The sequence below is a fragment of the Pagrus pagrus genome (assembly GCF_965226575.1).
Source record: "Pagrus pagrus genome assembly, chromosome: 10".
Taxonomy (NCBI): domain Eukaryota; kingdom Metazoa; phylum Chordata; class Actinopteri; order Spariformes; family Sparidae; genus Pagrus; species Pagrus pagrus.
In genome coordinates, this window is record NC_140194.1 from 27,167,741 (window position 1) to 27,191,253 (window position 23,513).

The 23,513-nt window shown below is 43.4% G+C and overlaps 2 protein-coding genes across 7 annotated transcripts in view; both read right to left on the reverse strand.

Moving 5' to 3' along the window:
• LOC311264260 (UPF0606 protein KIAA1549) overlaps positions 1 to 4,206 on the reverse strand; it is a 40,906-nt gene extending 36,700 nt beyond the window's left edge. For all 3 annotated transcript variants that reach the window (XM_084364989.1, XM_084364990.1, XM_084364988.1), the window contains exons 1-2: positions 4,017 to 4,206; positions 2,704 to 2,994 (exon numbers count right to left, since the gene is read on the reverse strand). In XM_084364989.1, coding sequence (XP_084221115.1) covers positions 2,704 to 2,836 — 133 coding nt within the window. In that variant the 5' untranslated portion in view covers positions 2,837 to 2,994; positions 4,017 to 4,206. The remainder of the gene's footprint in view (positions 1 to 2,703; positions 2,995 to 4,016) is intronic.
• Positions 4,207 to 6,247: 2,041 nt separating this feature from the next.
• Positions 6,248 to 23,513, reverse strand: part of hipk2 (homeodomain interacting protein kinase 2) — a 76,890-nt gene continuing 59,624 nt past the window's right edge. Inside the window, exons 8-15 of one of the 4 annotated variants that reach the window (XM_084364042.1) lie at positions 20,888 to 21,017; positions 20,121 to 20,242; positions 17,143 to 17,273; positions 16,008 to 16,190; positions 15,546 to 15,869; positions 15,152 to 15,396; positions 14,873 to 15,030; positions 6,248 to 12,431 (exon numbers count right to left, since the gene is read on the reverse strand). In XM_084364042.1, the coding sequence (XP_084220168.1) occupies positions 11,967 to 12,431; positions 14,873 to 15,030; positions 15,152 to 15,396; positions 15,546 to 15,869; positions 16,008 to 16,190; positions 17,143 to 17,273; positions 20,121 to 20,242; positions 20,888 to 21,017 (1,758 nt within the window). In that variant the 3' untranslated portion in view covers positions 6,248 to 11,966. Of the gene's footprint in view, positions 12,432 to 14,872; positions 15,031 to 15,151; positions 15,397 to 15,545; positions 15,870 to 16,007; positions 16,191 to 17,142; positions 17,274 to 20,120; positions 20,243 to 20,887; positions 21,114 to 23,513 lie in introns of all 4 variants that reach the window. The other 3 variants (XM_084364040.1, XM_084364041.1, XM_084364039.1) reach the window with 3 other exon arrangements.

Sequence of the window (23,513 nt, forward strand, 5' to 3'; positions counted from 1 at the left end):
CGGTCCATTTCTAAACTAACATTAGCCACTGTTGCTCTCTGTTAGCTGAGCAGAGAGAGGCACTGAGATGAGGCGCTCAGGAATTTGTATAAAGTCACATCCTTTGGACGGTCGCGGAAAATCAGACCAGAGTCCTTCACAAAGAAATCCACAGTCCAGCAGCATCAAACAACTTAAACAAATTGTCCACAGGCTTTTATTGGCAACCAAGAGAGATGGTCTCATTTTCTATGTCACGTTACAATGTGCTCACATATGGCCAATAAAAAAGGTAATACATTTAAATCGCTACAAATTGTTACATGGAGCCCCTTTAAAGCTGTTGTTATGATCAGCTAATTAGAACAAATGAAAACTTCCACTCATCCACTTGTTTCCTACATTCCTTAGACTAAGGAACATTCACCATAAACAACAGTCAACATGGCAAGGCTTACTGTACAAATTACTGTAGTACAAATTACTACTGTTGCAGACCTGCCTTACAGTAGACATTTGTACAGCTGTTACATGTAAGACTTTACAAAGAACTGACTATTATTGTAGAGTGTTGTAGTTTTTAAAATAGTTTTTCCCTGATGTTCCCATTATGCAAATAATAATGTTCGTACAAATTTTAGAGTTTGCAGTCTACCTAAGGAGAACTGCCCATGAGATATGCTCTTGCATTTATCTGAGTGTAATCATCAAAACCATGATGAAATATCAACCAAACCATCATCTTTGCTTTGGCAGAGAGTTCAAAGAACCCTGATAAATCCCTTGTCCAAATAAAGTATTCCTACATCAAAAGAGCAACAAGATGTATACCAACTTTCAATTTTCCCATTCTAATTAAACATACTCTTCAAAAATATATATTTAAGTGTGCTTGAAACTGTGCAAAAACAGCTGCAGACACTTTTTTTAAACATTTTTTTAATATTGCAAGTTGTTAGGGTCAGGGGTGTTTTACAGTTACTGGCTGTCACCCATTTCCACCAGAAGAACCATTTCCACCATAAGACTAAATGCAAGCCAGTTAGCAAATGCAACATTACAAAGACTGGGTGGAACATATTCTATGTAAAAACATTTTTTTTTAAACTTTAAGCTTATCAATAATATTACATTTATTATATTATGCTGTATTTTGTCAACACCAGGTCACTAGTCTGACAAAATATTAAACGTGACTTGGCGTGTCTTTCTAAGGCCTCCCAAATGCATTAGCAGAAAGCTGATGAAAGTAGGTAACCCACATTATAATTCAACAAACTATACAAGGCTGTGAATCTTCTGCTTTGAGTGTGAGTTTAAGATTTACTGATTTCCTGCACAAGGCTTTCACCCTGGCATTTACAACATAATCCCATTACAATGTAATATCATGACTTTTTGGCTGCTCTTTAAACATGTTCTTTTCACTGAGCAATGTATGGGGGAGGGGTCTTGGTGGGATCATGTCACTATCCATAAAATTAAGCCTGGGGAAAACACCCATCAAGTGGACGGATTTAAACCCTTTCTCTTTCTCTAATTACTGGAAATTGGTTTACCGCTCCTGCCTGTGTACTGAAGGGATAGAGCACTTCATCTCCAGTGAAAAGCCAGAATCAAACATTTGAGTATCTTTATTATGAATATCACAACTATTCAAGGTCACGCAGCAGCCATGACTCTGTTTGCATGAAGATCATCTAAGTTAATGCTGAGATAAACTATCAGACAGACAGAGACACACTGGTTTCAACACTATATACACAACTAAACTAAAGGCAAAACAAACAGAGGTTGCACTATTTGTGTCAATGTCATCCATCACATCAGTTCTTCCCTTTGAGTAGATGAACAGCTTTAAATAGAAGAGTTGGCAACAGTGGCCTTAAACTTAGGGTAGCAAGATTATGATGGAAGGTCGCTGGTTAGGTTGGCCTTGAGCAAGGCACATCATGACCCCAAATGCTCCAGCCCAGCTGCTCACTTGCCCACAAACAAGACTGTGGTTGTACTGAGCATCTCCTAGATGTGACTGTGTGTGAAGTGTTGCTGAAAATGTGGATTCAAGCTCAGAAAATCTACTCTAGGTCAAAGGTTGAAGAAAAAAAATAAGGCAGTTAAAACTTTTTGGGGAAATTTGTTAGACAAGCATATATAGATATTCTATAGGTATATAGACATTAGATAGATGGCTCTTGGCCTCTGATTTCTCTCTAGCCCAAGCATCAAGAGGAAGGTAGCCATGACCAGAAACTAATCCATCATGACAAAGATTATGATAACTTGATTTCAACCTAGCTTGCATCTTGGATGCCATTATGACATGATTTGTCTGCAGTGAATACCAGGATTTTAATGTTTACTTTTGGTTAAGTGCAATTTTTGCACCTATTCATTTAGCTTAAATGATAAACACCATAAAGACACTGGGTTGCATTACCATATGTGGACCTTAATCTTCTACAAGAACCATATTCACTTTTTTGACACATCTTTTAATAAATTGACCAAATTAATGGATATTTTTTCCTTCAAAATTATCTACATAGTTTTGGTTTATCACCTTACAAGTGCCACTTGAACTGAACTTGGTGGCTATCACGTGTCAATACTCCTCCTCAAAGCTAAGTGAACGTTGAACAAGGTACTAGAATGTTTCAGTTATGCAACACAAGGTACAAATTAGTGGATCATGTTGTGTGAGTCAGGAAGGTGTTCTCTTACCTGCAACAGGTGAGTCCGCTGCTATCACCGTAACCAACACCGTCATCCCCAGGAACACTGCACGCTGGCCGTGGGCATGCATAAGAGCCTTGAGCATCACCACCAAACCCACAGAGGAGACTAAACCTGCCATGGTACGGTGGGTGTAAGGTCAAGGCATTTCACCCAGTTAAGAAGAGAAGATTCATTCCAAAGAGAATCTTGAGGCTTGGGTTATTTCAGGTTGCCTGTGTTGGTCTTCTTTAGTTTAAGGCCCCTCCTTCCATAACATGTGCTCGTGATGAAGAATGGCTGTTGAACACAAAAGAGCAACACTGTGACCCTCAAAACAGAGCAACTGCATTTGCTGACACTACTTGACCATCACTCCATTAATCAGCCATTCACTGGAAACAACAAATACTGTACTGGAGAGCACATAAGCACATACTCTATTTATATTATTCCAAAACACACAATACCTGTTTCATTTTAAATAAAATAATTTGATTTGAGCAAAGGTAAGCTGGGTCACTTTCAAAAGAAATAATCCATTTCTATTTGCAATTGTATTGTCAGGTCATCAACTGCATTTGGCTTGATCTATGCACCTACCTCTATCTATGCTTTTAATTTGGATCTGGTTTATTTTGGATTTGAGAAAAAAAAAAAAGATTTTGGTGCGTTCAATGTCACCATGTCTCACACGCAATAAAGGCTACGTTTCTCCACAGGAAGTAGGATATCATGAGAAGAAAAACTTCACATCCCATGTTAAAATAAATAACATTAGGGTATGAACACAGGCTTGTCTACTGCTTTCATACTGTGAGAGGAAACATTTCATGCACATGGCTAACCAGGTCATTAGAAGTTAACGTTAATATATTAGTCAAATAAACACATGTGAGGTATGATTATACCATTAGCAGCTAGATAAACTGCCCGGCTATAACTCCACATAGGCGGATAATAGGTGTAACACGGTGAATAAGGCATAACAGGACGCCGAGCACAGACTTCATCCCTCGGCTGTCTGGCTAGCTCTCAGTCGCTCTCTCTCGAAGCGTCTCATCATGATACAGTACAGTCTCTTGTCCTACATCCCGTCCCGTTACTTTCAAGTTTCACGGTCATGTGGCTCTTCACACGGCGAGACAAAGCACTTTACACCTCTCATTTGTGTGCCACAGCAAAATGCTCAAAACAGGTTAGCTAACATAGTTTGGTATCATTTCCCAAAGCTAGCTCTGAGTGCATAGATAACGGCATTTTTTCTCCTTTTCCCCCAGCCATTCCTGTCAGCCTGCTCATAGCTGCGCATTCAGACTTACCAAAAAAAAAAAAAAAAAAAAAAAGGGAGCTCCGACTCTATTAGTTCCTTTGTCTGGGTGACGAGAACATATCCCTGGATGACATAAAACACTGTCCGAGGCTTCGTCCTTAACCTTCATGAAACCACCTGCCTGCGTTTGAAGTAATTTCAGTGTAAGCGGACTGTGCACGAGCTGGTAGCTGGCTCCATCTGACACTCTTTCAGTAACAGTTACCTTCTCTCGTCCTGAGGATTGGGTTAGTCCCGCCCCCTGGCTGATCTGATTAGCTTCTAATGTATCGAAAGCCGCTCTCATTGGCTGCAGCGCTCCTCCGTCAAAGTGGGGTTTTAAAATTAGGTTGGTCCTCCTCGACTGGCGTCTGCGGCTTCCACGGCAACGTTGCCTCATGCGATGATGCACTAAGCAAGGTATAGCCAAGGATGGATATATCACTGTCAGCCTGTTTTATTGGCTGGATGCATTTCAGCGTCTTGTCATGCTGAGGGAAATCATTCAAGTTATCAAACTGACACCGTGGTTTTTTTTTTGGTACAGCCTAGGCTACTGGCTGGTGTGCTCCTCTGCCTTTTATTTTTGCAGTTTCATCAACATTATATAGGCCTATTTAAGCGCAATGTTTACACTTAACATCTGACGAGACACAAAAAGGATGTGCACTTAGTTTCTATTTGTAATGCATGATTTCTGTCAGGAAGTAAAGGCTCCAAATCACAAAGAGCTGGAGATATAGCTCCCCTGGTGCATGATTTAAACATCGTTTTGTGGTTGAAAATAAATGGAGATGATCAGCATAACCTAATCACGTCAGTGCCAGTTTGTATGCATCAACACTTTGGTGCACACCGCCACCTAGTGGCAGTGTGATATAATGATGTTGCTGATGCTGGACACGTTTGTTGGTTTTATCTTATTAACCCCTTATAAACAATTAGCAGCTATTGTGCCATGGTGTCATGAAAAATTAAATCCTGAAATTCTTATGTTGATTTTCTAAACGTGATTTGATAATTTCATGTACAAAGAGCTGCCAGGTATGAAGCCTTTTATTGTTATTTCCAAATACTGTATTTAAGTTTTCAGAGGAAATAAGCTATTTCTGTTTTTCATTTTACTGGCAGGTAGACAACATTGTGCTTGATTTATGCCTTGACCTCATTCCTGCGCGTTTAATTTGAATTCAGATCTGAATTTTTTTTTATTTATGTGTTCAATGTTGCCATGTCTCACACAAAATATAGCCTACATCTCTCCACAAAGGAGGAATATCATGTAACTACTAAGTATGATTACCAAACAACTGTAATTAGGTACAATTTTCGAGGTGCTTCTCCTTCACTCAAGTATTAGTTATTAGGTCATGCTTCTTTATTCATACTCATACAAGGCAAATAATGTTTTTTTTTTGTTGTTGTTGTTTTTAATCCCAGTGCATTTATTTGCCAGCTACAGTTACAGTCACTGCATGGCTTAATTACCTTCCAGAATCAGAAGCTACCTATGGGTTTATAAGTGGATAAAATACCTCTACCTTGAGCAACAATTAGAATACAATGCAAAGTAATGTATTAGTATTAACAATCATAAAATATAATATATAACTATCAGATCTGCCATGTATCTGTATTATGAGTACATTTACTTTTCCTACTTTACACAGTGCTGTGTCTGTGGATGTGTCCTTTGTAGTTTGGTGTTTTTTACATAGCATTTTTAATATAGTAGAATTTCTGTTTTATTTCAATTTTTTTCTACTTCCTTTTACTGGATTCAGTTTCTTGCTCAGTGCCACTTTAACAAGGCTTACCAACAGTGAGGGATGGTTCCCCTGACCTCGGATCCACAATGCCTCTCACCAAGGAGGAAAACATGCTTCAGATGACCCAATGAAATCAATAAAATTTGGTAGCTGTTAGCTTTGTTGTGGACAACTGACACCTTAATCACTGTAATAGTTACATGTAGTCTGGTGACCTCATGTAATTCCAAGGATAGCTCCGCCCAACATCAATGTAAGGTCTAATCAGGCAGAATAAGTGGTGTGGGTGCGCGTGGCCTTTAAATGTTTGTTTCCCATGCATGCAAACCATCTTGGCATTTTGGAATAGTCGTTTGTTTTATATCTGCTTATTATAACATATTTAATTTCAGAGTTAATATGCTCAAGCACTCACAACAAACCTCAAGAGCAGACACACATAAAAACACCACAGTAGAAAACAGGAGACTGGTGCCGTGACTTAACAGTTTAATGTAAATCCAAGACAAAGTGTGATTACATTTTCTACACATATACAATATGCATATGTGAGCATACAAATTCTCATTAATAACTCGATTCACCTCGGAGACCGAAAAAATGATCAAAAGTAACAGTGAATAACAAGCTATAACATAGTTCACCACAATGCGAGCCCCTTCTCACCCTACAGTTAGTAAAGAGGACAATTAAAATAACTATATTCTTCTATTTGACGAAGCTGTTTGTCTGTTAAAATCCTCCTGTAAAATTTACAATGCTATCATTAGTTTTTTTCGAAGCCTAATATAAATTCACTCCATTTTTCTACAACGAAAATGATTAAGAGAAGCACACAACATCATAATGGTAACACAAGCGCTTAGTAGCAAGTACTCAACTTGTTAGGAGGTTTAATTAATCCTTCTTCTTATTGTCATTATTATATTTATTTAAACATTCTATAAAGCCAGTAAAATATCCATTCTCATAACATACTTAATAATATTAAGCTAAGGAACAGGGTATACATAGAACGCTACATCAACAAATTGAAATAATGAGACGTCACACCCCAGTGAAACAAAAAGTAAATAAGAAAAGACAGTTAACAGAGAAGTATACTAGGAAATACTGCAGCACACATTAGCTTTATCGACAAAGAATGAGATTTTACACCATTGAAAAAACCATACAGCAATGGACACAAAAGGGGGTCAGGGTTTGATGCACTCTTAGGTTTTTAGAAAACTTGAATAACTGATATAAAACTCGTACGAATACATGAGATACACTAATTTACTGTTAGAAGTTTGTGCCAAAAGGAATTTTTGACTTTGACGTGACTTCTATTCTTCAAATGAATATTTTTGCAGGCAGATCTGGCTTTGAATGTAGCTTTGGTCAACCACTTCTAGATTCCATTTCCTGACACCATAAAAATAACTGTGTTTGGCCAGAAATCTCTCTAAAAGTAAGATGGGAAAAGCTACATTTTTCAGTGAGGTTGGATCATAAAACGTGGCAAATTGGGGATTTACGTTGGTATATATGAACCCATGTCCTTGCCTGGTTTTACGCAAATTTGAATAAATGAAAATAGTAGTAGTAATTGAATCAGTTTTGGTTCTTAAATTCACACATTTTGATCTCCGACACCCTCTATCAGTGACGGCATCAAACCTTGACCACCTCACCCTGAATTCCCCCAAGAAATAGCCAGCAAAAGGAGCAGATCTCCTTAACAAAGGTTTAAAAAAAACAAAAAAAACATACACTCTCATCCAAAAAGGGCTTTAAGAATGTTTGTGTAGCTAGATTATGAATTTCCTGGTGACGGACAGTACATCAGCTCATGATTAACCCACCTAACATCTCTTCCTAACCCCCTTTGTACTTTGGAAAGCAGCTGCGACTTTGCCAAACAGTTAACGCTGTACGAGTGTGCGGGTTCGTCTGTTCACTTCTCGCTGGGCTTTGAAGGAGTTTGTCTGAAGCAGAGTCTAGCACAGGACGCCATCTTGCTCTCAGGAATGTTTCCCAGTGTCCCCAAAGCCCCAGGAGGAGGAGTATTCACGATAACACCACGAGATAAGTTGGAGGTTTGAATGCCGGAGGGTGAGATACTGCCTTATTTACTTGTCTCTAATTTAAATGTCACCATAAACCTTTGGAGGTATTGTTGTCTTTTTGGAAGGCAGCACTCGAACAATGAAGTCACCGGCTGGGAAGGCTATGCTCACCTCAACAACACAAAACAATTTTTTACACTCTACTTAAGCACATTTTGGTAATTGTAAGGTCACTCGATCTACGTTAATGCTCACATTTCTGATTCCCCTTTCTTATAAAACACAAAACATTGGTTATGTGAAACAGAGCAATAGACAAAAGGTATCATACACATCAAGTCATTTTCAACAATGTTGCGCATACAGGGCTACTCTTAATTGGATGTTTCGTTTGAGAAAATAGCGATTATTTGACATCCCCCCCTAATCGTGAGGATAGTTTTCATTTTTACATCTCTCACATGGGAGTTTGCTGGAGATCAGATGTATAATTATTGCATCATGCGTGGCCACAAACGGTGTTAGGAAATTAAATGAGCGATCACCCACGGAGAAAGATCTAAAGCCATTTTCAGATGTCGCAGGTCACGTATTACATTCATTTTGTGCAGGTGACCATGGTTTTAAAGGTATAGTTGGTACATTTTTGATTAATTCATTTTTTTTTTTTTTTTAACAGGTCATTCTATTCCATGGCACGCTAATGTAAAACAATTGTTTTTGTACACAAATTCATTTTCAAACAACACCGATAAAGCTACGATATCAACAACGTAAAAAAAAAGAAAAAGAAAACTGGCTTAACAATTTGGAGAGAGGTTAGATAATTCTCGTTCAATCAATCTAGACAGGGGCCAAGTGTGATGAAGGTACAACAGAAATGGTTCAAATGGATGACTGTGCTGTATGGATTAAGTATGTTAAATCCTCCTTGTGTACTTGTACATGGTATGCACACATGCATTTGCGTGGGCGTAAAACAACGTGTCCTAAAAAGCACTTGTAAAGATGAGACCAGAAGTTATTGCCTGCTCTATTAGCGACGCCGCGGAGGATTGCTCCTACTGAACTGTGCTGTGCTGTACACGATCGATCTGTTGAATTCTTTGGTGGGAGGAGCGAAAGAGTCCGAGTGTGATGTTGACGCCCAGGACAGCAGTGTGGCATGGGTCATGTCAAATTCCCTCCAACAGTGGAATGTTTCAGTAGTCTGTCTCAAAACAGAAGAGCCAAAAGATTTCAATGGAAAATTATCTCCCTTATGCGTGTGTGCTTAGGCCCCGATGACCTAGAGGAAATTAAGTAGATACAATAAAATAAAAAAAACAACAAGAGAACAGAGAAGACTGATGTAACCAGCAACGTACTATGTAATCACATCTTGAACTGCCCGCACCAGAGGCTTGCATGCTGGAGCTGACGAGGAGTGGAGAACTCTTGGGTAGACGAGTACCGGGATGACGAACCACTCAGGGGCCCACCGAAAGACTTTTTAAGAGATTGTTTGATTTCAGACCTGGGTGTGGCACCCTCACGCTGAAAGGGCCCCACTGGATTATCATCAACTCAACACTTGCTGTCATCAGCAGTGTTGCAACACTTTTACACAGGTGCACCCACCTCCACGGAATACTAAATATTACTGTACATCAACCCCCTTAGGTTACAAAATAGAAATGAGCCTGACATATAATAAAAACACACACACACACACACAATAAGAATTATTGCAACAATCTCTAAAAAATAAACACAACATGTACTACAGCCATGTCAAAAAAGTTCAAGATAATGTTAAGTTAGAAAAAAAAAAAAAAAAATCACTTCAAATGCAAGTACTATGGCATACCATGAAGGAGAGGGGGAAGGCTTTCACTAAACCACCAGCGGTTCTGATGTGCCCACGTTCAAGAGGACAAATGAACAGAGGAGATTATTTGTATCATTGGCTACGAGAAAAAAAAATTAAATGTCTATTAAATGAAGCAGCAAACACACACAAAGCGACAGCCCTATTGATTCTCTAAGTGTTCAGGTATCCCGTTCTGGCTGGCGTGGCGATGTCTGTGGTGTACCTGGTTTCGAAGACAAATGGACAGTGACGACAAAATCGGCCACAAGGTGCCCTTCCAGGTGTACGCTGTGGCCTTTCCCTTCTGTTCTGTTCCTGCAGCTCTGAGACGCTACCCAAACCTCGAGCGCGACAAATAACTTCCAATTTATCTCGACGACAACAGCAACAAATGACGACAAAAACAAAAAAAGGATTTGCGTCAGAATTCGAAAAGTGTGCATTCAGGTAAAGGTAGTGCCCGCCTCTGCGGCTCCTACCGACCACCCGGGCTCAGTGTTACTATCAACCTGCTCAGTGCCAACTTGCTACCATTTTTAGTCCCATTTAAGATAGAGAGTGTCACCCTGCCCTCCACAGTCCCTACCTAAACTGACCCTATGCTTTCAACCAGCCCCCTCACTCGTGCCTACACAGTATCTCTCTCGAAAAACCCTCGATACTCTGTCTCTCCACTGCAGCCTGGCTATCCCCAACCTCACAGAATCAACCTCATGGCAACCATCACTTTCTGTCAGGCCCTTCTCTCGGACTAGCTTTTAACCTTAAAAAAAAAGCCTCTACTGTGTCTCAAACTTTGTACTGTAACTCATTCCCTGTACATGAAAACTGAGCATCTGTTATCACGATGCACAAAGTCCCTTGTGTGATAAAACAACAACAAATATATTCCAAACTAAAGCCACATTTCAGGTGCCACCGTGGTCGAGGTTTACAGCTACAGCTATACTGTACATTTTCATTTATTTACATTAATATCCAGAGCAAATGTAACAAGAATTTATCTATGACTTTGGTAAGTACCCCAGGCAAGTTATCTCATGCACACATAATAAAATAGCTCAGCGTGTCACCAACTCTGACATTAATCTTCATCACCTATAGTACGCTGTCATTAAGGACAGGAAACAGTAAGGGCTGAGCCTACACCTGGAAGAGAGCTACAACTGCCCCGACTAGGATGTGAAACCAGGGGGGAAACATGTCTCTCTAAGTATAGCTATAGTCTCTTGTGGCTTTCAGGATCCAAGCCAAGTAAACTGTGTCATTATATCTGTAAGGCACTACGAGGGAACAATGGTCAGAACCTAAAGACTGAGGAGAATTTTTGAGGAGGTGGACTACACACGCATGGCCGACAGTAGCACACACAGACAATCACGTTGTACATGCCTATGTTATTATAACCACTTTGTGCAATCACATTGAAAAAAGAGGAACAAATAAATCTATTGGTATCAGAAAAAAAAAGTTTTTCTTCTTAAAACAAACAGGTGCAGACTGCTACATTCTAAGAACGGGGCCCAGCTAAGACACCTAGCTAAAACCGAAGTATCGTCATAAAGGTGAAACATAAAGGAAAACAAAAATATCTATAAATACACTAAAAAGTTTGTTGTCTTCTGTTGGTTATATTTCCAGAAGCCTCCTCGGCTCGAGAAGGTGGAGTGGGGGGAGTTGCCTCTCTTTTTCTCCCCACACCATGAATGATTTGGAAATATTAAGACAGTTCAAGGCCATCAATATTTTTTTCTTTGAAGAGCAGCAGGTTTCCGTATTTCACCTTCTCCCAAATCCCTTGGGATTCCGAACTTCCAGTCAGTAACCCCTGTTCAACAGTCACTTCCCGAATTTAAGAGGGGAAAATAAAAGAAAACAAACCAGAAAACCTCCACTGTCCCAGAAGGCCTGTTTCAAGCTTCCCAGTAAAACTAATGAGACGTTACTTTCCTCATAAAGTAAAGCAAAGAAGAGACAAATAAAAGCAAAAACTGGCCCTTTCAGGAAAAAAATGAATGAAAGAAACATCTTGAACTGTACCCCTCTGAAATTCAACCCCATCTTTCCCTTCTAGAGAGAGGCTCTGAATCTTTTTTTTCTTTTTCTCTCTGTCGTTACATCTTCAAGTTATACGTGACAGTTTCATGAGGATTGCATGTTCCTCTGTCTCTGTTTATGTCTGAGGTCGAGGAAAGGATGTTTGGGATGTCGATGGGGCTCAGGGCAGGTGGGTTTGGGGGGAAGCAGCAGAGCTGGGTCAGGCTCTCCAGTGTCAGTCAGTGTCTTCTCTAGAGGTAAGGGTACTGGTTGACCTTGGTGGGGCTCAGCGGGTATCCAGTGTAGACAGTGGAGGCGGGCGAGGCGCTGATGTAGGCCTGGTGGGCAAACTGGGCCTGGTACTGGCTGTGGTGCAGGGTGGGCGAGGGCAGCACGCGGTGGCCCATGCTGACTGGGACCTGGTGGACGATGCTTGGTGGGTAGCTTCCGTGCTGGACTGCGTGGCGCGCCGAGCCCTGCGACGCCACCAGGTGGGCCACGGTGCCGGTGGAGCCCAGAGCAGCGGGGGCTGTGTAGGTGTAGAGGTGGGGCTGGCTGGGCAGGTGCGTGGCGGCCAGGTGCGGGTGGACATTGCCCGTATGAGAGGGGCTGTTGTGATGGAAGGAGTACGGGGCCTGAGTGGCGATGGTGGGGGTGATGTAGGCCTGCTGGCGCCGATGACCTCCATTTCGCTCGGCTACCATGTGCTGCTGGGCCTGGGAGAAAGGACGGTAGAACGGCTGGACGTCAATTCAACGAACTCATGAACTGAACTTTTTTTCAGAAGATATTGTAAACTTTTATTCATGGAAAGTGTCATAGCTTCAAATATGATTCCTGATATGTAAGAAATTATTTTAAAAAAATGTATTGGACAATATCACAAATGCATTATCAACATTAAAGGAATAGTTCAGGTTTTCTGAAGTAGTGCTGTATTAGGTTCTCATCCATAGTCTAGTCAGTATATTACCTGGCATGCCCCCAGTTTGAAGAAGCAGCAGGACTCTGGGTGTAGGAAGCTAAGCAATGTACTGCTGTGGACGGGGGCAGCAGCCAAATGTATTTTGGTTCGTTGTAAAGGGCCGCCTGATGGCGAGGTTAAGCGGGAAGCATACACTTACACTGATATTGATTTTTTTAGTTGGCCGAAATATGTTTTGCTGCTGGTCGGTCTGCAGCAGTCCAATGCTTAGTTTCCTGCACTGGTTCTCCTCCTGTTTCTCCAGAGCGTGCCAATTGCCATATACTGTAGGTAACACCCTAACTGTGGATCGGTACCTTATAAATTCTCCCTTTTTTTAGCTTATGACAATTACTGTCCCTTTAAAGGGATGACTTTTTCTGTACATGTGCTTTGAAGAATTAGACGAGGAGGTTGATATCACTCTCACGTCCATAGGGTTAATATAAAGCTACTTCCTGTAGCTGGTTAGCTTAGATCAAAGTCTTAAAACAGGGACACAGCGAGCCTGGCTCTGTCCTAGGGTTGCACCTTCCAGCACCTTAAAGTGAAACTCTCGCCAAAAAGCAACCGAGGCTTTATTTATGATTGGGTATGAGTCAAACCTTCACGTACAAGCACACTCATGACCAAAGAGGCACTTTTAAGATTTACCGTAGTTTCGTTTTGGGGCAAGCTCATTTTGAACGGGAGTACATAGGGCATACCACGACGGCATCAAAATGTCTATTTTTAGACCACTAAGAAGGCTCCACACATCACGAAACTTTACTGGTAGCATCACCAGGGTCTCTACTCATGACACATGCAGTAAGAACATTGTTTGTGTACACAAAGTGTGTGAAAAAGACGGTTTTGAACTACTTACGCTTAGCTACTGGGACTCCGGCGCGCCGCCGCCATTCCAGGCAAAAAGTGTCGATCTCCGAGTGCGGCCATCATGACGGAGAGTAACGGTGGGACGCTCCTCGGGCTTATTTCCAGATGAATTCGCGGATAATTCGTTGTTCTGTCGTTAGTCAAAAGCAACACTGACGTCCATGTTGACAAGGGAGCCACATATTTCGTCAAGCTCTTGGATCTCTTCGTCCGTAAGCTCGGGCTCGAAAAGGTACGGACGTCCGTCAAACTCGAACACCTCGTCCGTTAATTCATATTCATCATACCCAGCCATGTCTTCAGGTGTCTCCTCTCCGTCTTCTTCGCTGTTGTGGTGTGATGTGTCGGTCGGGTGAGCGGTAGTGTACTCCGTGGCTTCCGGCAACAACAACCACGCGAGAGGTTACGTGACATCACCGGCTGTTGATGCCGTACTGTTTGTAATATGTGGCTCCCTTGTTAACATGGACGTCAGTGTTGCTTTTGACTAACGACAGAACAACGAATTATCCGCGAATTCATCTGGAAATAAGCCCGAGGAGCGTCCCACCGTTACTCTCCGTCATGATGGCCGCACTCGGAGATCGACACTTTTTGCCTGGAATGGCGGCGGCGCGCCGGAGTCCCAGTAGCTAAGCGTAAGTAGTTCAAAACCGTCTTTTTCACACACTTTGTGTACACAAACAATGTTCTTACTGCTCGTGTCATGAGTAGAGACCCTGGTGATGCTACCAGTAAAGTTTCATGATGTGTGGAGCCTTCTTAGTGGTCTAAAAATAGACATTTTGATGCCGTCGTGGTATGCCCTATGTACTCCCGTTCAAAATGAGCTTGCCCCAAAACGAAACTACGGTAAATCTTAAAAGTGCCTCTTTGGTCATGAGTGTGCTTGTACGTGAAGGTTTGACTCATACCCAATCATAAATAAAGCCTCGGTTGCTTTTTGGCGAGAGTTTCACTTTAATAATTTAAACACGAGATTGAGGCAACCAGCAGAGATCCCAGGAATTGTCTGAGCTCAGCCAGGCTGCGTCTTTTTTACAGTTTTGTATTAAACAAATGGAATAGATCATGCTAGTTACTGAGATTTTAAGATGTTGGTAGGCGGGTTACCTTTGGACAGAGCCAGGCTACTTGTTTTCAACACTTGTTTTAACTCAGAGACATGAGCTTGGTATCAATCTTCTCATCTAAGTCTTTGAAAGAATGTGCAAAAGTGTATTTTCTTTCATAACAATTCCTCTTAAACCTGATCTGAAAAAGTTGACAGAATTCATGCACACATAATGACACACTGAACAGGTTTCACTATACCTGGCTGAGATTGAGAGGCTGCTGCTGGAGGGGGTGAGGCCCTGAGCGCTGTTGTCGGTAGGACCCTCCAGTCAGGACCCCTGGTATGTGATTATTGCCAGACACCACTCCATTGGAGGATTTGAACTTGTAAGCTGAATTCTGATGGTTCATTGCATCTAGGAGAGGATACAAGTATGGTTAATTGGGCCGTAGCAAATTGAATACATAACAACATGATAGCTACTTGTTAAAGCAGGAGGGTTAGGGTTAGGTGTTTCAGGTTAGGAAAGAGGATACCTGGCATCAGGCGCTCACACTCACTCGGGACCTCACTGTTCTGTGTTTTGAGAGGGGGAATGATGATGGTGCGGGGGTTCCCGTTGTTGTAGTTGTCCAGGATGGTGGTCTTTGTGTCGTAGCTGTTGTTGTTGGGGGGTCTAGACTCCACAGTGTAGGGGCTGTTGTTGCTTGAACAGTCGGAGTCGGGTGAATCATGGACCGTCACACAACTGATGACATTCTTCCGCTGCTTTGAAGATGAACTAAGGAAACATGAAACAGGGAAAAACGTTACTGAGAAATCAACTTCAGTCGCTGAAGGCCATCAGTGTTATGGTATTATGTGTGCAGGTCTATTGGCAAAGTGTTTTCACAGTTGTTATCAGTATGACATTCTACATCCTGAACTGACCTGTTGTTTTGCTTGTGGTCTTCTTCCTCGTCCGTGTCGCTGCTGATGGTGATGATGCTGACCGCAGGGCTGGGCGTGTCTGGGATGATGATGGTCTGTCTGGGGACGTGGTGCTGGTGCTGATGGTCGCGGGTGGTGCTGGAAGCCTGCTCTGCTTCGCTAGCCCCCCACCCGCTGCCCCCGCAGCCCTGCGGGGGCGGGCAGTTGGAGGCCGAGCCGTTCTGTAGCACGGCGCAACGCGGGGGCGTGTTTTCCTTCACCCGCTTGGAGCGCTGCGGGGACAGCACCGCCTGCGAAGATGACACCTCGTATGCTGACATGTTCCTTATAGAGGGACAGAGGAATGGGTAAATGTCACACAGACAGCAAAATACACAGATGCTATGAGGCAACTTGATCTTTTTTGGATGATCTGTAGCTGCCATTATAATGATTTATAGTAAATCTAGAGTGATAGAGTACCTCGCAGACATCTGGTGCTGTTTGTTCTTTTTGGAAGAGGAGTTGTTATTGGTTGAGGGCTGCCTCATGACATGTGCCACTCCCACATTGAGCGTCTGGTTGGATGGGAGCGTGACGTGGCCAGCCAACAAGGCTGGCTGCTGCATGATGGGATTATAATGGCTGCCATGAGGATGGGAATTCCTGTAATATAACACAGATTAATGTTACCACGACAATAAGGAACCTGCATGTGAAGAAGCAAAGCATGAAATACTGATTAATACCCTGATACGACAGGATAATCAGACCCAACATTGGTGAGAAAAAAACAGAGCGAGGATAAGTATTTCCCACAGAGGCCAGCGGGTGGCAGCAGCTAACTTTTCTAAAGGAGGAGAGTGAACAAGTGTGGGAGAGAGCAAAGAGGGAGGGCAGAGGAGCTGACACCAGCAGCTGCGGAGCGATAGCTCTGCAGAGGAAGTGCGACACTTTCCCAATCGTCTCTCAGAGGACAACAGAGCTGCCACTGGACGGGAAGGGAGGCAGAGAAAAGGAAGGGGGGGGGCGTATGGTCACAGATGGACATCTCAAAATGAGTCTGAGCAAACATGGCCCCGGCAGCCCTTCACATACACATTATATACCTGCATCTTCCCCATCTCCCTGCAGATCGCCTTCTCCCATCTATCCTTCCATTTATCGATGTCATCACAGTGACAGCCTGGAGTCGACATGATGTCTCTACATGCACATATATACTGTCTCCCTCAGGTGAATCTGCTTATAAAAGCACCAGCAGTGTTCACGTGGGGACCGTGATTGACTGAAGATAAAGGAAGAGCTGTCAGGGAGGCACAGGCTTCTCGGTCAATCAGTCTTATGTGGGACCATCTTCCTATAACACATTTTGACCTATAAAACCACCGCTGGCCTTTGAAATCAATTTATCTCAGCTGTAATATAGACCTGCCCCTGATGTTATGTGTGAAAACTTCATTTCACAAAGTGCTTTATTTCTGAAGCTTCGAAATGAAATATGTCAACCTATTAGATTTATTTATCCAGCGATATTGTGGTGTGACGAAAGGTGGATTCAAGAACCGCAAACATAAACGACGAAGGCAGCTAAAATGAAGGAGGCAGTGTTGTTCACCTCCAGTTGGCGAGAGGCTGCGTGCTGCTCATGGAGTCGGGGATGACAGTGGCGTGCTGGACTGAGGTGTGGGTGAGCTGCTGCCACGCTGGAGGCAGAAGGATCTGCTGGGTGCCGCTGGGCCAGGCCTGCTGAGGAAGGAGAACACAGGGTGGGGGGATAAACAAAGAGGGGGGGCAAGACGAGAGGCGGAGGTCGAAGGACAAAGAGAGGAGGGAAAAACAGTGAGCTATGAACAGCCAAACCATGAATTTTATTAACACCGTTACTCATGAGCAATCTGATGAATTAATTCTAGCGTCTTTCAATTTAAACATTATAAATGCATTAAGCAGGGGAACTCATTGAGCTTGGCTGATAACTTTGAAGGTGTTGTGATGAATTACAGTGTGTTTGCAAAAGTGCGTAATAGTGGGCACGAAAAAAAATGAACTCCGTCAGCTTCAAGGAGACATCCATCGACAAAAGAGATAAGACCAGGACTTAATAAAGATGTACAGGAGCTCCTTTCTTTATCTGCCTGTGTATGAGCGTGCGCATGTGTGCGTTTGTGTGTGTGTTAGTGTGATTATGTGTTCGACTTGAGTCAAATCAACCTATGTTCTAATTAAATTTGTGGGGCCCATTCAATCTGCCGTGAAAGAGGCTACTTTGTATGTCTGATGCAGAACAGGAGGAGTATCAGGCATAATATGCCCCAAGATGTGCCAAGATGAGAGTGCGCGCATGCATGCCCGAGCGTGTTTGTGTGTTCCTGTGTGTGTAACCCTAATAGTTTAATGCAGCTCTATTGATTAGCACTTTAATGTCAGGGCTAATGAATTGTTCCTTTAATACCATTTGCACATCTATTTACAACGGCATCAGTATGTGCCGCGGTGCACACAGGTTTAAATAGAGAGGGGGGGAGAGAGGGAGGGAGAGACACAGAGAGAGAGAGAGAGAGAGAGAGAGAGAGAGAGAATGCAAAGCAGATAGTCTGTGTATACGGTACTGTAACTTTATTGTACCTTCATCTTTTAGCTTGATCTTAACCTTTCTCTTTGTATTCACATCTTTGCTTTGCTCTGTCTGTTTCCATTATATTCTGACACAAAGTAGCTGTTCTCTTCTGTATTCTGGCTGCAGGCTTGTGGAAGTTGAATTTTTTTTGTCTGAGGCACGTTGCAAAGTCCAAACCAGCCACCCCTGTGGTTGAAGTGCTGCAGGGGGGGCATCTGGAGGCCAGTGGAGCTGCCTTGTCTCTCCGCTGATGACTGACATCTCTAATGGAACATTGTGGTGCTGGTGATGGTCTTTACATCTAAGACCACATCCAAGGCCTTTTATCAACATGCCATTAAGGGACTCTAATACATCCATCCATCTCCTGCTCCTCCACCTCCTGCCCGCTCTATCTCCATTCCTGGCACTCTACATGCCTCTCTCGCTAGGCGTCTGCGTTGTGTAACCAGCCTGTCTGCCCTGAAATGGTAACCCAGTTAAGAGGCCGTTTTCTTTCTACTCTGAGCCTACCATCACTATCAGCAGCCCACCGCCTCCCACCTCGACCTACACTCCCCGGGTGAAAACCCTTTGTCACCTCCGGGCTTTGAAAGCCCCAGCTCTCACTCCCCAATTGTTTCCACATTTTCTGCATTCCTGCTCCAGATAAAGGTCCTGCTGGTTTCCCTGCCTCCCTCCTCGGAGCCTCCTTCACTCTGCCCCCATCTCTGCATGCCCAGGGAGCTCGGGGCTAAACTCGCATGGGTCCGAGGTGGGCAAAAGGTGCACGGGCAATAGTGAGCGGTGGGTGGGTTGAGGACGCAGGTGGAAAGAATGCAACCAGGAGGCAAACAACGACTAAGCCAAGCCAGTGAGACCTCCCACAGTAAAGGAATAAACACACACGCACCACACACCCAGTTATTAGGTGTGCTGCTCGCTGGCCTATATAAACCATCTGCTTGTGTTAACTATTGCCTGTCTTTGTTTAACATGTGTGCAGACAGAGGTGAATACCTGCAGAGCATGGCAGCAGTGTTTGAGCCACACCTAGAGAAATATAATTTAATGCATTGTCTGTAATAAGACAGAGGTGTTTTATCTTATTTTGCCTGTGATAGATCCATCATATCGATGGATCTGGTGGTGTTGTGAGTTCTGTGGTCATGCAGAGCCTCATCCAAGCTTCCCCTGACCTCCCAGGATCCTCTGAGGCCTGTAATTTGGAGCGCCTGACTTGGAAGCAGCCCTGGAGCTAATCACCATTTGGTATCTGACAGATTAACCCACCATAGAAACACAGGCGCGCGCACACAAATACACACACATACACACACAGAGCTTTGCTGCCTGCGCGCCTGCCTACTGCATGATTAACTGGAGATAAGGGAGTGCTTCAAACTCCCTGGATTCTCAGGGATATTTAAAGCCTTCATGGAAATTTCCATAGGGAACGAGTTGGTGTGGCGATGGAAGTGGTCTACAGTGTGTGTGTGTGTGTGTGTGTGCGTGCGCGCGCAGAGGGAGTGATGCACAGTCACTTTCTGTTACTTCCAACAACTGTATACTAAAGCTCCGGCTCCACTGTGCAGGCCCCAGTGAAGGCCCTCTCTGTGTGAAAGGCTCCTGCCTTTGTGTGCATCAGACCGTGGCTGCCTCAGCCTCCAGGAGAGCAGGGCAGCAGAGAGAGCGAGCAAGGGGAGAGAGTGAGAGGAGAAAGAGAGAGAGAGAGAGACAGAGAGGCAGGGAGTAATGCACAGGAGAGCTTGGCCTGAATGCACTCAGGAAAAAAAACAGCTGCCAGCAGGGGCAGGGTCACGAACATTGAGTGATTTCCAGCCTCCATCGATAGATACTATTCTTAGCTGAGGCTTATGAAAAAAAAGGGGGATGCAGAGAACTTTGAGTGCGCACAGTTCTGCGTCTGACAGGCTATGTTATTGTCAAGGAAACTCTATTAGTTCAATCTCCATGATACTTGAATGTCTTCCTACCTGTGTGAGCAGGCCAGGTTGGATCTGAAGAGGCTGTGCACCAGGGGCCTGGGTCACTATGGGAACAGCATTCTCCATCCGCACAGAGTAACTGGTGTGCTTGGAGGGGGACGCCTGCAGCCCTGTGGACAAATAAAGCACATGCACAGAGGACATCAACAAATAAGTACAGCAACAACCGCCCTATCGGTCTCAACATCATGCCATCTGCCGAATTCTGACATCAGAGAATGCGTAATGTTACTGATTTATCTGCATTCAACAGATGTCAGAGCTCTTCTGCTATGTTCGAACATGGCAACGCTAAAAACAAAAACAGTAGTCATGGCAATGGTATAAAAACAGTTTTTCTAATAATGGAAAGTCTTTTTATCACCCATTCTGCAGATAGAATAAATAAACAAACAGAGCTATGCCTTACAGCTCTTCTGCCCTCCCAGTGCAAACACAGCGGAGACAAAAGGAGTGAGTGAGTAAGCATTACGCAAATTTCCATTCAAACGATTAATTGCCTCATCAAGTTATCTCTGAATCACCGTTTGTATGGTGTGATTGACACTGCGTATGGGGCTTAAGCTGCAAAACGAAAAGACAAAAAGCTAGCAAAAAGGGGAGGACTTAGACCCACTCCAGTGCTGCATGCACTGCTGTTAAACTGTGTTCTAGTGCAGGTGCAGGAGAACTTGTGTTTTGCACAGATGACCACAACTTCCCACTCACTCTGTTCACACTAATGCATACTGACTGGACTGGTCAGACCTCCTTACCTTGGAAGCCAGGTGGGCAGACGATGAGCGCCTGCTGGAAGGGGTCAGGCCGGGCAGCGCAGAGCTGAGGAGCACCCGGCTGCAGGGGCATGCTCCTCTGGGCCACGGCTGCCATGGAGGCAGCGGAGGGCTGGTAGAGTGCAGATTGGTAGTTTAGTATGGAGACATCAGGACTTGCAAAGGAAAGGGTGGCATTGTTGGTGGAGGAGGGAGCCAGGTTGGTGGCCTAAAGGAATGATGGGACCAAAATAAAAATCATGAGAGTGGAGGTACTGATGGGAATGACAGGGGAGTGGAAGTGCTCCAAGGAGGGAAGGGGTTGAACAACAGGCATGGTAAAAACAGAAAGATAAAAATACTCTCGCGAAATAATGCACACGGAAAGATGCAGATCAAGAGAGGGTAGACGGATAGCGGTGCATCCATCATTCATGAGAGGCGATGGATGAATAAGGAAATTTGACGACTGATTTAAAAGTGTCTTAAAATATGCAGACTGCTGATTTGATTAATTAGAGGGAGAGAAAGAATGTGAGGAGAGACGTAATCAATTCTACAATTCCTAAAATAATCAGTAATGAACAAAATGCCACCAGAGCGCCTTTAGACTGAGATTATAGAAATTTTGTACCATTTATAACATTTACTGACAAACAAGCCAGGCTAATTTAGACACTAATAATGCGCTGCTGGACAGTAAATGTACAAAAATGTCCTTTATGTGAATATACTGATGCTTTACATGTCTTAGTACACAATTTAGCAACAATAAACTAAACAGATACATCTAACTTATTATCACACTTAAACAATAAAGATTAAATGCACATTTTCAATTTGTATTTTTATTTTGGGTGTCAACTAGAAAATGCTAACATGCTTCAATGTGCAAAAAACACATGATTTTTCTTTATTCAAACAACAAATAGGGGCAGCATATCACCAAAGTAGTTTACTGCCACTTATTCTGTTTATCACTATAGCTACTCTTGGTTTGTTAGCTCAGTTAGCCGTGCAGCTAGCAGGAGTGTTTGGACCGCATCAGCTCTGCCTTTGTTTTTGTGACCACGGCCGTGGCTGAGGGTGGTGACTTTATCATCGTGACATCACAAGGTTACAGAAGTCCTGACGGATCGTTTGTAGGCTCAGTTTCTGAACACAGGCTGTGTGCGTTTCCCCTTGGAGTGTTTTGATACTTTCAAGGTAATTCAACATCTAAAGCATCTAAACCTGCTTTAAAATTAAAACAAAAAACACATGAAATCTCACTTTCTATCAGAAGGAAATCATATTTCGGTTTTGTTTAATGTAAATGTTACAGAATCAATATGAGCCAATATGGAGGGTAGCAGCTAAATTTGACATTTCGTGTCACAGCTTCATTATCCAGCCTCCAAATCAATATGCCTGACAAGAGAATATATCTCAAGGCCAACAGTCTTTGTATAATTATGTAAGCTTAGGTAACTCCAGCCTTGACCATTAATAAGACATGTGGAATACTAAGACAGCCTGGGAACATCCGAGCAACTGCTTTTAAGAGACACCGTTTGCTCAGCTCGTAAGTAGTATTTGCTCCACAAGACACTGTCTAATTTTAGCCTTTTCATTAAGCGTACGTAGGGGCGGAGGGAAATACAGAGACAGCGCTTTCATTTTTCATTTGCTCTCTTTAGCGTGTTCAATGAACACCAGGGGAGGGAACATAATCAATATGGCACTGTGGCATTCATCATAGGCTACAAAGCACGGAAGCAGCAAAATACAAGCCAAAGATGCATTCCAGCATCGCAAATGAATCGAGCTGAATAAATCACTAACTTAAGTCTGTCTATATGCCCTGAGAGCCCAGCGCGGAAAAGACAAGCTGAGGGAATGTTAATCCATTTAAATCACAGCAAGATGGGGTTTTTGTCGCATGCTACAGAGTGAGCCGGCTCGATATAGTTGGTGATAAAGAACGCTGTTTACTAAAGAGAGGGGTGGGGGCGGAGCGGGGAGCAGGAGTTGTAACTAAGCACAATCTGGAAAACCTTGCAACCCGACGCTCGGTGATTCCGGCATAAGCCAAAAGTCAGCAGTTTCGATTCACAGACCGTACGGGAACGGAGAGGTAAAGCACCACAGGCTCAACCCGGGGAAATGGAAGGGAAAGAGGAGAAGACAGAGGAGGAGAGCAGCGAGAGGAGGGAACAAGAGAGGAAGCCTGGTGAAGGGATTCTTAAGGCCTGAAAGCCCCAGAATGCAAGGCAAGCAGGAAGTGGGGCTTGTCATGTGTGTAATCAGCACTTTGTGACAATCCCACAGGACCTGGGGCACAGACAGAAACGCAGGCAGACAGATATATACATGCACCAAGGCAGAAATGGAAGGCCAGTGAGCATGGAGACGTGCAGACAGACAGGGAGAACGGACAGTGAGAAAAAATAGAACAAAGAGACAAACAGCCGCTCACGGGCTGCTTAAGCTGTTCAACTACTGACAGTTGGTGTTTAAAATACAATTATTTGGTTAAGACGGCGTTTGACTGGGTGTGCAAGACAGATGCATCTCCCATCTTGCAGCTCGGCTTTTATTATCCATTCTGATATATGTGCACTTGCGTATTCATGTATTTATGCATCCT